Below are 14202 nucleotides of genomic sequence, written 5' to 3'. Positions count from 1 at the left end.
AGCTTTTTACTTCTTCTTGAGTCAGTTCTATTAAGTTATTTTAAAAAAAATTTCCAGTTTAAGTTTTCCAAACTGTTGGCAAGTAGTTGCTGATAGTATTTATTATCTTTTTAAAAATCAACTTTATTGAGGTATAATTTATATACAATAAAATAAAGTTCCCCCTCAGAAGTCAATCCCCTACCCTCACCCTTGGTCCAGGGCAACCAGTCATCTAATTTCTCTCACTAGCTGCTTATTCTTGAATTTTACATGAATGGAACTGTATAATATGTTCACTTTTGTGTATGGCTGCTCTTACTCAGTAAAATGGTTTGAGAGTATTCTAAATTCTTGTGTGCATTAACAGTTCATTCCTTTTCACAGATGAGTACTATTCCATTGTATAAATAGACCACAATTTATTTATCCACCCAAACTGCCAGGCATTTAGGTTATTTCCAGTATTTGTCTATTATAAAATTGCTATGAACATTGACGTGCAAGACTTTTTGAAGACACATGGTTTCATTTCTCTTGAGTAAATAAATACCTAAGAGTGGAATTAACTGCTGGATTGTATGGTAAGTGCATGCCTAACTGCATAAGAAATGACCAAACTATTTTCCAAAGTGGTTATGCCATTTTATACTCCCAGCAGCAGTGTATGAGAGTACCAGCACGTCCACTCCTCACCCGCACTTGGTGTTGTCAGTCTCTTTTATTTTAGCTATTCGAGTAGGTACATAGTGATAGAACACTGTGCATTTCTCCAATGTAGCCATTTTGAGCATCATTTCACATGCTTATTGATTATTTGCACATCATCTCTTGGGAAATGTCTGTTCAAATCCCTTGCTATATGTATCTATTCATTCATTCATATATATGTGTTATGTGTATGAATATTCATACAGATGTATATACTATGTCTGCATATATATGAATATATGAGTTTTCAACCTTATTGTGTGATAAAAATTCTAGATACAATCCTTTGTCAGATATGTGTGCTGCAAATAATTTCTCTTACTCTGTGGCTTGCCTTTTCATTTTCTTAGTGGTACCTTTCAAAAAGTAAAAGTCTTAAGTTTTGATGAAGTCCAGTATCAATTTTTTTCCTTCAGGCTTCATGCTTTTTGTGTCCAATCCATTGAATGTTTACCTAATTACCTAATGTTTACCTAAAGGTTGCAAACCCAAAGTTTCCAGAGAAGTTTAGTTTTTACCTGCACATCTGCGATTTATTTAGAGTTAATTTTTGTACAGAGTGTAACGTCACAATCAAGGGTTTGTTTTTTTTTTAAGATTTTATTTATTTGAGAGAGAGAGAGTGAGCACGAGTGGGATTAGGGGCAGAGGGAGAGGAAGAGGGAGAAGGAGACTCCCCACTGAGTGGGGAGGCCCCCGACATGGGTCTTGATCCTAAGACCCTGAGATCATGACCTGAGCTGAAGGCAGGCGCTTAGCTGACTGAGCCACCCAGGTGCCGCAAGGGTTTTTTTGTTTTTGTTTTAAAATATAGACATTCAGTTGTTTCAGCACCATTTGTCAAAGATTATTCCCTGGATGTTACCTAGAGTTATTATGGTGATCCTTTCACAATATGGTTGACCTTTGAACAACTCAGGGCTTAGGAATGCTGACTCCGAGGCAGCTGAAAATCCACATGTAACTTTTGATTCCCCGAAAACTTAACTATTAATAGCCTACTGTTCACCAGAAGCCTTATGAATAGCAAAAAAGACAGTCAATTAATACATATTTTGTATGTTATAGCTATTATACACTGTATTCTTACAATCCCATTAGAGAAAAGAAAATGGTTATTAACCAGATCATGAGGAAAATACATTTACAGTACTATACTGTATTTCTTTAAGTTTTTATTTAAATTCTAGTTAGTTAACATAATGTAATATTAGTTTCAGGTGTAGAATTCAGTGATTCATCACTTAGATACAACACCCAGTGCTCATCACAAGTGCCCTCCTTAATCCCCATCAGCCATTTACCCCATCCCCTGCCCACCTTGCCTCTAGCAACCGTCAGTTTGTTCTCTATAGTTAAGAGTCTGTTTTCTGGCTTGCTTCTCTTTTTTTTTTAATTTTCCCCTATTTCATCTGTTTGTTTCTTAAATTCCACATGAGTGAAATCATATGGTATTTGACTTTCTCTGACTTATTTTGCATAGCATAATACTCTCTAGCTCCATCTATATCGTTGCAAATGGCAAGATTTCATTCTTTTTTATGGCTAAGTAGTATTCCATTGTGTGTGTGTAATATATACCACATCGTCTTTATCCATTCATCAGTCGATGGACATTTCGGCTCTTTCCATTATTTGGCTGTTGTTGATAATGTTGCTATACACATCGGGGTGCATGTGCCCCTTCAAATCAGTATTTTTGTATCATTTGGGTAAATACCTAGTAGTACAACTGCTAGATTGTAGGGCAGTTCTTTTTTTAACTTTCTGAAGAACCTCCACACTGTTTTCCAGGGTGTCTGTACCAGTTTGCATTCCCGCTAGCTTTGCAAAAGGGTTCCCCCTTTTCTGCATCCTCATCAACATCTGTTGTTTCCAGTGTTAACTACAGCCATTCTGACAGGCGTGAGGTGATATCTCACTGTAGTTTTGATTTGTATTTCCCTGATGATGAGTGATGTTGAGCATCTTTTCATATGTCTGTTAACTATCCATATGTCTTCTTTGGAAAAATGTCTATTCGTATCTTCTGCCCATTTTTAAACTAGATTATTTGTTTTTGGGTGTTGAATTTTTTAAGTTCTTTATAGATTCTGGATACTAACCCTTTGTCAGATACATCATTGGCAAATTATCTTCTCCCAATCTGAAGGATGCCTTGTAGTTTTGTTGATTGTTTCCTTTGCTGCGCAGGAGTTTTTGATGAAGTCCCAACAGGTTTTTTTGCTTTTGTTTCCCTTGCCTCAGCAGATGTATCTATTAAGAAGTTTCTATGGCCGATTCCAGGAGGTTACTGCCTATGTTCTCCTCTAAGATTTTGATGGTTTCCTGTCTCACATCCACTTCATCCATTTTGAATTTATTTTTGTGTATGGTATAAGAAAGTACTTTAGTTTCATTCTTTTGCATGTAGCTGTCCAGTTTTCCCACCACCATTTGTTGAAGAGACTGTCTTTTTTCCACTGGATAGTCTTTCCTGCTTCGTCAAAGATTAGTTAGCCATATAGTTGTGGGTTCATTTCTGGGATTTTTATTCTGTTCCACTGATCTGTGTGTATGTTTTTGTGCCAGTACTCTACTGTCTTGATCACTACACAGCTATGTAATGTAACTTGAAGTGATGCCTCCAGCTTTGCTTTTTCAAGATTGTTTTGGCTGTTTAGGGTCTTTTGTGGTTCCATACAAATTTTAGGACTGTTTGTTCAGCTCTGTGGAAAAAGCTGGTGGTATTTTGATAGGGATTGCATTAAATGTGTAGATTGCTTTGGGTAGTGCAGACATTTTAACAATATTTGTTCTTCTGATCCATGAGCATGGAATGTTATCCATTTCTTTGTGTCATCTTCACTTTCTTTCATCAGTGTTTTATGGTTTTCAGAGTACAGATCTTTTACCTCTTTGGTTAACTTTATTCCTAGGTATGTTATGGTTTTTGGTGCAATTGCAAATGGGATCGATTCCTTAACTTCTCTTTCTTCTGCTTCATTATTGGTGTATAGAAATGCACCAGATTTCTGTATGTTGATTTTGTATCCTGCAACTTTACTGAATTCATATTATCAGTTCTAGCAATTTTTTGGTGGAGTCCTTTGGATTTCTTTTTCTTTTTTTTTTTTTTTAAAGATTTTATTTATTTATTTGAGAGACACAGCGAGAGAGGGAATACAAGCAGGGGGAATGGGAGAGGGAGAAGCAGGCTTCCCGCAGAGCAGGGAGCCGGATGCGGGGCTCGATCCCAGGACCCTGGGATCATGACCTGAGCCGAAGGCAGATGCTTAACGACTGAGCCACCCAGGCGCCCCATCCTTTGGGTTTTCTATATAGAGTAGCATGTTGTTTGCAAATAGTGAAAGCTTGACTTCTTTCTTGCCAATCTGGATGCCTTTTATTTCTTTCTGCTGTCTGATTCCTGTGGCCAGGCCTTCTAGTACTATGCGAAATAACACTGGTGAGAGTGGACATCCCTGTCTTGTCTGTGACTACAGAGGAAATGCTCTCAGTTTATCCCCACTGAGGAAGATATGAGCTGTGGGTTTTTCGTACATGGCCTTTATGAGGTTGAGGTATGTTCCCTCAATCCCTACTTTGTTGAGGGTTTTTTTATTATGAGTGGATGTTGTACTTTGTCAAGTGCTTTTTCTACATTTATTGAGAGGATTACATGGTTCTTATCCTTTTTTTTTTCCATTAATGTGGTGTATCACATTGATTGATTTGCAAGTATTGAACCACCCTTGCAGCCCAGGAATAAATCCTACTTGATTTTGATGAAATGATTCTTTTAATGTACTGTTTGATTCAATTTGCTAGTATTTTGTTGAGAATTTTTGCATCTGTGTTCATTAGGGATATTGGCCTGTAGCTCACTTTTTTAGTGGAGTCTTTGTCTGGTTTTGGAATCAGGGTAATGCTGGCCTCATAGAATGAGTTTGGAAGTTTTCCTTCCATTTCTATTTTCTGGAATAGTTTGAGAAGAATGGGTATTAACTCTTCTTTAAATGTTTGGTTGAATTCCCCTGTGAAGCCATTTGCCTTGGACTTTTGTTTGTTGGGAGATTTTTGATTACTGATTCAATTTCTTTGTTGGTTATCAGTCTGTTCAAGTTTTCTATTTCTTCCTGTTTCAGTTTTAGTAGTTTATATGTTTCTAGAAATTTATCCATTTCTTCCAGATTGTCCAATCTGTTGGTATATAATTTTTCATAATATTCTCTTATAATTGTATTTCTGTGGTGTTAGTTTTTATTTGTCTTCTCTCATTTGTGATTTTATTTATTTGGGTCCTTTCTCTTTTCTTTTTGATAAGTCTGGCTAGTGGTTTATCAATTTATTACTTTTTTCAAAGAACAAGCTCCTGGTTTCATTGCTTAATTCCACTTTTTTTTTTTTTTGATGTCATTTATTTCTGCTCTAATCTTCATTATTTCCCTTCTGATGGCTTTAGGCTTCATTTGTTGTTCTTTTTCTAGCTCCTTTAGGTGTAAGGTTAAGTTGTTTATTTCAGATTTTTCTTGCTTCTTGAAGTAGGTCTATATTTAGTTCCCTCTTAGGACTGCTTTTGCTGCAGCCCAAAGGTTTTGAACCACCATATTTTCATTTTCATTTGTTTTCTACGTAGTTTTCAAATTTCTTCTTTAGTTTCCTGGTTGACTCATTTATTCTTTAGTAGCATGTTGTTCAACCTCCACGTATTTGTGGTCTTTACAAATTTTTTCTTGTGGCTGACTTCAAGTTTCATAGCGTTGTGGTCAGAAAACATGCATGGTATGATCTCAATCCTTTTGTACCTGCTGAGGCCTGATTTGTGACCTAGTATGTGATCTACTCTGGAGGATGTCCCATGTGCACTTGAAAAGAATGTATATTCTGCTGCTTTGGGATGACTGTTCTGAATATATCTGTTGAGCCCATCTCGCCCAGTGTGTCATTCCAAGCTACTGCTTCCTTGTTTTTCTGCTTAGACAATCTGTCCATTGATGTAAGTGGGTTGTTAAAGTCCCCTACTATTATTATTATCAATGAGTTCCTTTATGTTTGTTATCACTTTATATATTTGGATGCTTCCAAGTTGGGGGCATAAGTATTTATAATTGTTAGATCTTCCTGTCGGGATAGTCCCCTTTATTGTGATATAGTGCCCTTCTTCATCTCTTGTTATAGTCTTTGTTTTAAAATCTAGTTTGTCTGATATAAGTATTGCTACTCTGGCTTTCTTATGACACCTATTTGCATGATAAATATTTCCCCATCCCCTTTCAACCTGCAAGTATCTTTAGGTCTAAAATGAATCTCTTGTAGGCAGATTTTTTTATGCACTGTGACATCCTATGTCTTTTGATTGGAGCATTTAGTCCATTTACATTCAGTATAATTATCAGTAGATATGTATTTAGTGCTATTTTATTACTTGTTTTGTTGTTGTTTCTGAACATTTTCTCTGGTCCTTTCTAGTCTTTGTCACTCTTGGTCTTTCTTTCCCACTCAAAGAGTCCCCTTTCATATTTCTTGCAGGGCTGGTTTAGTGGTCAAAAACCCCTTTAGTTTTTGTTTGTCTTGGAAACTCTTTATCTGTCCTTCTATTCTGAATGATAGTCTTGCTGGATTGAGATTTTTCCCACTTAGCATGTTGAATATATCATGCCACTCTCTTCTGGCTTGCAAAGTTTCTGTGGAGAGATCTGCTGCTAATCTTTGGGTCTATCCTTGTCAGTCAAGGACTGCTTTTGTCTTGCTGCTTTTAGGATTTTTTTATCACTATATTTTGCAAATTTAACTACAATATGTCTTCGTGTTGGCCTGCTTTTGTTGGTTTTGATGGGAGTTCTCTATGCCTCCTGGATTTGGATGTCTGTTTCCTTCCCCAGATTAGGGAAGTTTTCAGCTATGATTTCCTCAAATAAACCTTCTGCCCCCTTTTCTCTCTCTTCTTCTTCTGGGACTCCTATGACATGAATGTTACTAGGTTAGATGGAATCACTGAGTTCCCCAAGTCTACTCTTGTGATCCATAATTTTTTGTTGTTGTTCAGCTTATTTTCTGTAATTCTATCTTCTATACCACTTACTCATTCCTCTACTTCTTCCATCCTTGTGGTCATGACATCCAGTCGGTTTAGAATCTCAGACATTGCATTTTTCATTTCTGCCTGTTTTTTGGCTCTTTTATCTCTGTGGTAAAGGTCTCCCTGAGTTCTTCCGTGCTTTTCTCAAGCCCAGTGAGTATCCTTATGACTGTTCCTTTAAATTCTGCATAAGGCATATTACTTAAATCTGTTTTGATTAGATCTCTGGCCGTGACATTTTCTTGTTCTTTCTTTGGGATGAATTCCTCTGTCCTGGCATTTTGTCTAGGTCTCTGTCTTCTCTGTGCTAGAAAATCCTGTTATGTTTCCTGCTCCTGAGAGTAAGGGCTTTATGAAGAAGAGGTCATACAATGTCCAGAGCCCAGTGCTTCAGGAAGTGTCTCTGGTGTGTGCTGTATGCGCACTGCTGCTGTGTTCTGGCTGCTCTATCCCTCAGGTCAGTCATCTACAGAAGCTCTCCTTGTCTGCAATGGACAGTGTTCGGACCTTGGCCAAAGTGTGGTGAGTTTTAAGTGTGTGTACTCTGGTCTGCTTGTTAAATGAGACCAGATGCCACTTCCACTAGAAAAGAAGGCTTGCAGAACACTATGGTTGGTAGACATGGTGTGTGTGTGGGTTTCTGCTGGTCTTCTGGGGAAGGGACCCACTGTGCTCATCGTTAGGCACACTTGGTGGAGAAAAGCAGTACCAGCAGAGTGTGGGGCGGGGAGGGGGGTGGGAGGCAGGGCTTGGCATTAGCAGGGTAGTCAGCCAGTGTTGGCACTGTGCTATTTACTGAGGTTGGTTTATGCAGAGGGGCGGGGGAGGGGAATGGAGCCAGCCAGCTCCTTTGTCCTGGGCGAGGGGAGCACATGCTCGCTGCTCTCAGGGAAGCCCTCCCAGAAGAGCAAATAATTTTCCTTCATGCGTCCATGTGTTTTTCATATTGCTGTTTTCACACTGTCTCTAGGTTGCCTGCCTGCCTGGAGCAGTGCAGTGCACTTTGGGCTCTATCCCAGCTAAGCTGGCTGACTTTCAAAACTCCGAACTTTAGGGACCTGGTGTGATGGGGACCTGCACTGGTCTTGTGGTGGAGGGTCTCACTGTGCTGGGATGATGCAGGTTTGACCCAGAAAGGCAGTCACACCAGAGCATGGGGGCATGGGATTTGGAGCAAAGCAGGCTAAAGAGCTAGTGTCCAGGTTAGCCGCCCTCAGCAAGTGTCTCTGAGCCTATGCTGAGGGGCAGGGGAGGGAAATGGCACCCACTGGCTCTTTTGTCCCCAGAGAGGCAATGCTACCTCTCACAGAGGCACTCTAAGAAGGGGGGACAGTTTCTCCCTGTGTGTCTTAGGTGAGCCTCAGATCCTGCCATCTGCCTCGGGTTCCCTGCCTGCCTTCTCTGCAGGAGTAAGGCAGCACCCTCAAGGATCTATCCCAGCCATGCCACCACCTCTAAAACTCCAGTCTTTGAGCCCCACTGGTTGCAAAAAATCATGAAAATCAGCCTCTCTCATTTTCCCAGCCAATGGCTTTGGGGATGTGTTCTCCTTGTACAATCCCATGCACTCTTCTCTCTCCCACCTTTCTCTGAGACCAGGGCTCCCTCCCTTCTGCAGCACCAGCAATCTGTTTCTCCTCCAAACCATGTCTCCACACTTCCTACCTTCCTTGATGTGGCCTCTTTTCTCCCTCTAGTTGCACAGTTTGTTCTGTCAGTTCTCAGGTTGATTTCTTGGGTATTCAGAATGATTTGATTGATAATTATTTAGCTATGTTCGAGGGACGAGGCAAGCCTAGGGTCCTCCCATTATGCCACCATCTTAGCTCGACCCCCCGCCCTTCTCTCTGTACTGTGTGGGGAAAAACCCATGTGTAACGGGACCTATGCAGTTCAAACTGTAGTTGTTCAAGGGTCAACTGTATGTACAAATATCAAATCGTTATGCTGTATACCTGAAACTAATATAATGTTATGTGTCAATTACAGCTCAAAAAAAAAAAAAAAAAAAGACTACTGTTTCCCCCACTGAATTACCTTTTAATTACCTTTGATTACCTGGTAATCTCTATAGTTATACCTACCTTTTCATTCATAAAACTGTTTTAGGTTGCTTTTACTTGGAAATGTTTAACTTTCTTTAAAATCGGTGACATTACTGGACATATCACATTTCAGATAAAAATAAAATAAATGGACAAACACCAAGAGGACATAACATTTGCTGTTTTCCCAGCAGGGGTTACAGGTTTGTATTCAGTGGTTAACATGTCTCCACCGTGACAATAGCATGATTTGTGAAATAGCTCTTCAACAGCTGGTCTAAGGTTACTGAAAAAAGTTGTTTGCTTAGTAGGGTAAACTCAAAACCCTGGTTTCACTGATTCTATGTTTCAACTAATTACACTATTTAGTTTTTCTTAAGAAACTTAAAAACATTTTTTAGAGATAACATTAATTCTGCAATAAAATTTAAAGTCTTTTCATTTTGCAAAAGTAATGCTACTTATTTACATGCATTCTAACTCATTCATCTTGGAAGAGATCTGTACTAAAAAGAAAAACATCCTACTAGAGGGTGGAAGGGTATGGCCAGTGAAAAGAAGCTTCCCCAAGACACCACCAGTCATGCAGTCAGAGAAAATGATAACAAAGGATGTGAACTCACTGGGTTTATTAAATTAGGTCAGCGTAGAGTGTTAAGAATATACCACAACTGGAAAAACAAGAACAAGGGAACTGATACCCAGTGCTGTAAAGAAAATAAGCAGGAAGCCCCCCTCCTTGTGGTTGGCTTTCAGTGGCAGAGGCTGTGTACTCTTGCCTCACTGAGCACGGTGTCAGACACGGATTAACTGCGTCTGAGCATCAGCCTGGTCAGAGCTCGGCCCGAGGCAGCTTTCACCACAACAGCCAATGCATGCGCGGGGCACAGCCACCCTTGGTGACTAATCCTACACAATAACGCACGCACTGTTCCAGACTCGCTTTCGAAATAAAGGATTCATAATCATTTCCTGAAAAAAAAAATGTTAAAGCATCACTTAGCTTTGGCCAAACGTTTGATTCCTTTATAACACTGCAAGTCATGCTGTGTAACATGCATCACCTGGCACTTCCTCTAAAAAGTCTTATTTTTCTCTGAGCAGATTTTAAGGATCCTCCTCATCCAAGCCACAAAACTGTCCTTTCTCCTACCAGGCACTGTTTCAGGGGCACAGACGGCCAGTACTTCTTCAACCAGTGAGTCATCATCCCCAGGGCATGATGTTTCTCTACTCAGGTAAGTTCTGATGCCAACACAATTCAAAGCAACCAAATCTTCCCGAGAAAGAAGTGTTCACTGTTGACAACTGCTCAATGGGTTTCAAGGTTTGCAGAATCAGAGTTCCATACAACAAAATTATAAAAATGTCTAGATCAGATCACAGGTACAGTGATTACTTTTTGAACATGGCAGGGATAGGCATTTGTGAGATTCCAGGTGCTTCCAGGTGTTCTATGGTCCATATGAGTTTATTCACCTCCAGGTCTGAATCCATCCTCCCTTTCTTGTTTCTAAAATGCTTTTTTGTGCCAAATTCTCAATGAAAAGAAAAGCTGAGGGATATGGTGGTAGTGGAAACCACACAGCTGCTATGTGGGGACGACAGAAGGTTCCGTCCTCAGACGGGCTACCGTCAGGAGAAAACAGTGTGGTGGCAGCAACGCTTGGCTGGTGGGGCTGGACTCTCTAACGGTAATGAAGTCTGAGCTCTTTGGGCTATACTATGAATACACGCACTTCTGCTAAAAGAGAAAAAAGTGTCTCGTCTGGGAAGAAGACAGTGTGACAGAGTGTTCTGGACTCAAACCTGGCCTCAAATTCTGCTTCACCACCCATGAAGTTCCCTGGGCAACTTACTCAACCTCCCTGATCAGGGTTTGTTCCTTCCATTAACTGAGAATGGCATCTGCCCAGTAGGGTTCCTGTGCAGACTGAGAGACAACACATGAAAACGACGAGCACCTAGTCAGAGTCTGTCCTAGCTCCTCTTTGTGGTCTTTCTCAGAGCAATGCTTTAGAGACCTTTAGTTGTCCAAAGTCTGAAGACATGTCTGACTCGATCGCTGGACCTAAGGAAATGAGTTCATGCTCTGGTGGATGGGAGAATGAGAGCATTTTAGTTTCCCTTACAGACAAATTCAGAGAAGTCTCTCCACTTCACAGAAAGCCACAAAGTGTTGCTGCCTCAAGGCCTGAAGACAGTCTTGGTGATGACATTATGACTACTATTTTTTTTTGAGATTTTATTTTATTTTATTTTATTTTTTTTAAAGATTTTATTTATTTATTTGAGAGAGAATGAGAGACAGAGAGCATGAGAAGGAGGAGGGTCAGAGGGAGAAGCAGACTCCCTGCTGAGCAGGGAGCCCGATGCGGGACTCGATCCCGGGACTCCAGGATCATGACCTGAGCCGAAGGCAGTCGCTTAACCAACTGAGCCACCCAGGCGCCCCAAGATTTTATTTATTTTAGAGAGAGAGAGAGAAAGACAGAGAGAGCATGCGCGTGCGAGTTGGGGGAGCAACAGAGGGAGAGAATCTCAAGCAGACTCCCCAATGATCACAGAGCCCAATGTGTGGCCCAGCCTCCCAGCCCCAAGACCACAGCCCAAGCCGAAACCAAGAGTCGGACGCTCAACCAGCTGAGCCACCCAGACGCCCCGACATTATGGCTGTGGTTAGGGGTATGAGGTCGCAGTGCCTCAGATACTATAGGCACTAGAGCAGTATGAGGTGACAACTATCAGGTACAGTGTCCGAAGTACTTTCTACGTTCAATCTTATTTAATCCTCCTAGTGATCCTCTGAGGCAGGTAGCATTAAAGTCCCTATGCAACAGATGAGAAGACTGAGGCACAGAAAATAAGTATCTCCTACTAAGAAATCATGGAGTGAGACTCTTGGTCTGTGTGGTCTGACTCCAGAGCTCATGCTCTTGACCACAATGTCTACCCTCCGGGTAGCATGAACGTCTCATGGTCATGGGGATTTCCTCATCTGTGGCTCTGTATCCAGATGGCTGGTTAGTAGTCACAGGTAGGTTCTACCTCTTCCTTTTTTCACTCCATGGAGGTATACAGGCAACTGATGAGGCCTTTTCAGAGTCAGTCAAAATTATCACATTTACTCTACCAAATACATGAACTCACACAAAAGAGAATGTTCTATTTTACCTAGAGGTAGATTTGTCTTCAGTGATGACAACTTACAAAGACCCTTAGTATAATAGTAACTGCTAATGATATCTTTGTTCCTTGCAATTTTGTGTCACTTCACTGGTCATATTTTTAGACTTGAGGAGCTTGTAGCTTATTTAAGCAACAGATGGGAGAAAAGAGGGTGAGAATCCACTTCCTGAGAAATGTATAGAAAGGCAGTCACAAGGAAACCATCCCTGGAGTGGTAAAACAATCTAAGACAGCCCTCATGGAGAAAGGTCCCCCGAGGACTTGGTTCTGAAGCCAGAGGGGATGGGACCTGTGTTCCTAAGTACACGAGAGGAGACGCGGAGCTCCACACGGCCCATCATCACAGGGGGAAGAGGGAAGAGCCAGATCTGTACCAGAAACCAGAAGAATCTCTGGAGCAGGTTTAAAAATAGCATCACTCAGCAGGGAGTCCCTGGAGCGCCTGTTTTCCTCAGAGCAGAGACAAATTTGTATCAGAAAGGAAGAGCTGAAGGATGACAACAGGTGGCCACGCTAATTGAAACCTGACAGAAGAGAGTGTTAAAAACTCAGCTTGATGAGGAGGTTGTGAGAACAGTTCGTGTGGAGCTCCCTGCCAGAGAACTATGAAGATTACAACACAGGGAAAGTATCTTTCAAAGGGAGCAAAGAAGTGATATGCCCTAAGGACTTCAGAGATCCAAATTTAACATGTAATCACAACAATGAATGGTAAAAAATGATTTCACAGGTTTAATTAAAGCTTAAAACTTGGAGAGTTCTCACAACAGCAGAATAGTTGAATAGAGAAGTATGATCTTTCTCTTTTTATCAAGTGATATACTCAAGAGGAATGAGAAGCAGAATTCTAGTTTTATTTATTTCTACTCCACCTATTTCTGGAACGAGCTTCCACTTGTCCTGGAATACACGCTCTGCATTCTCTCTCCAGCAATGTCTCACTGGAAGACACTCCTGCCCACTCACCTGAGCCCCTCGGTCGTTGACCAATTCCACAGACCACCTCCCTTCGTACTGAATCCACACAAATATCCCTCCATCTGCGTCACACGTGGCCAGCTTCTGGTATGGCTCATTCCACCTCACCAGCACAACCTAGAAAATAACCAAGAAGATATTTACCACAGGTAATGAAGCAGCAGGCCAGAAGAATGTCTCTGAAGAGATGAGACTTCAGAACTAAAGAGAAGGCATTGTCAAGGGGAATGAATGGCTGAGGGCAGGTGTGGGGATTAGCAGAGAGCACAGGGCACAACCCACAGGTGGCAGAATCACAGGGAACTAGACCCCCATGACAAGGCTTCCTGATAAATGGCAGACACCTGAGCAAACAATAAGCTGTGGCACAAAAATGCCCATTCCCGCAAGTGCAAGAACAGTTCAGCATCTAGAAAACTTGGGAAAAAATACAGTTGCTATGCCTCAGCCATGTAGTACTTATCACAGAGGAAATATGAAGAAATTATAAGCTTCAAAATTTGTGAGTATAACAACTTAATTTTTTACTTTGAAAAATTCTGATCCTGGACAAATCACTCTCATCTTTCTCAACTATCACTCCCTCATCCAAAAGGTGGCCCCTCTGGTAGGTGTTCTGTGGGATTAGGTAAATGCCCAAGGAGCCCGAGGGCAGGGCTCACAGAGTCCAATAAAACCAGTAAGTACACAGGGCTATGAAGTGGTCCTGGGAACTCATGAACCACAAAACAGTACCCTGCCTTCACTGTGGGAAATGTTCCCCCAGTGTCACCTGACTGGCCTATGCTGGTGATAGTGAGGAATTCATTCATTCAGTCAGACGTCTGGTTCGTACTTACTAGGTTCACACTGTGTGACACTACATGACCAATGCCTAGATGGAGAACACCAGACCCCACACTCGGGAAGTCAAAAGTCCATCCGGTAGTCAGAACATCCATGGATGCACAGACATATACTAATAATGTGTGTCAGTCAAACGAGCACTGTCATTACCCAGCCAGAGCATAGCTGCTGTTCATAAGAAAGATCTGAATCCCGGGCGCCTGGGTGGCTCAGTTGGTTAAGCGACTGCCTTCGGCTCAGGTCATGATCCTGGAGTCCCTGGATCGAGTCCCGCATCGGGCTCCCTGCTCGGCAGGGAGCCTGCTTCTGCCTCTGACCCTCCCCCCTCTCATGTGCTCTCTCTCTCTCATTCTCTCTGTCTCAAATAAATAAATAAATAAATAATCTTTAAAA

At 41.4% G+C, this 14202-nt stretch overlaps 2 protein-coding genes across 12 annotated transcripts in view; one reads left to right on the top strand and one right to left on the bottom strand.

Moving 5' to 3' along the window:
- The window catches only part of TULP4 (TUB like protein 4), a 227238-nt gene that overhangs the window by 70493 nt on the left and 142543 nt on the right, over nucleotides 1-14202 (bottom strand). For all 11 annotated transcript variants that reach the window (XM_081829212.1, XM_081829213.1, XM_081829211.1 and 8 more), the window contains one exon: nucleotides 12952-13080. In XM_081829212.1, coding sequence (XP_081685338.1) covers nucleotides 12952-13080 — 129 coding nt within the window. The remainder of the gene's footprint in view (nucleotides 1-12951; nucleotides 13081-14202) is intronic.
- The window catches only part of SERAC1 (serine active site containing 1), a 251449-nt gene continuing 238697 nt past the window's right edge, over nucleotides 1451-14202 (top strand). Inside the window, exon 1 of the mRNA XM_081829229.1 lies at nucleotides 1451-1465. The gene's annotated coding sequence lies outside the window, so the exon portion shown is untranslated. The remainder of the gene's footprint in view (nucleotides 1466-14202) is intronic.

The sequence above is a fragment of the Leptonychotes weddellii genome, chromosome 8, assembly GCF_054177405.1.
Source record: "Leptonychotes weddellii isolate Sample4059 chromosome 8, ASM5417740v2, whole genome shotgun sequence".
NCBI lineage: Eukaryota > Metazoa > Chordata > Mammalia > Carnivora > Phocidae > Leptonychotes > Leptonychotes weddellii.
Note: the sequence above shows the minus strand (reverse complement) of the source record. Positions and strands in the feature narration are given on the sequence as shown.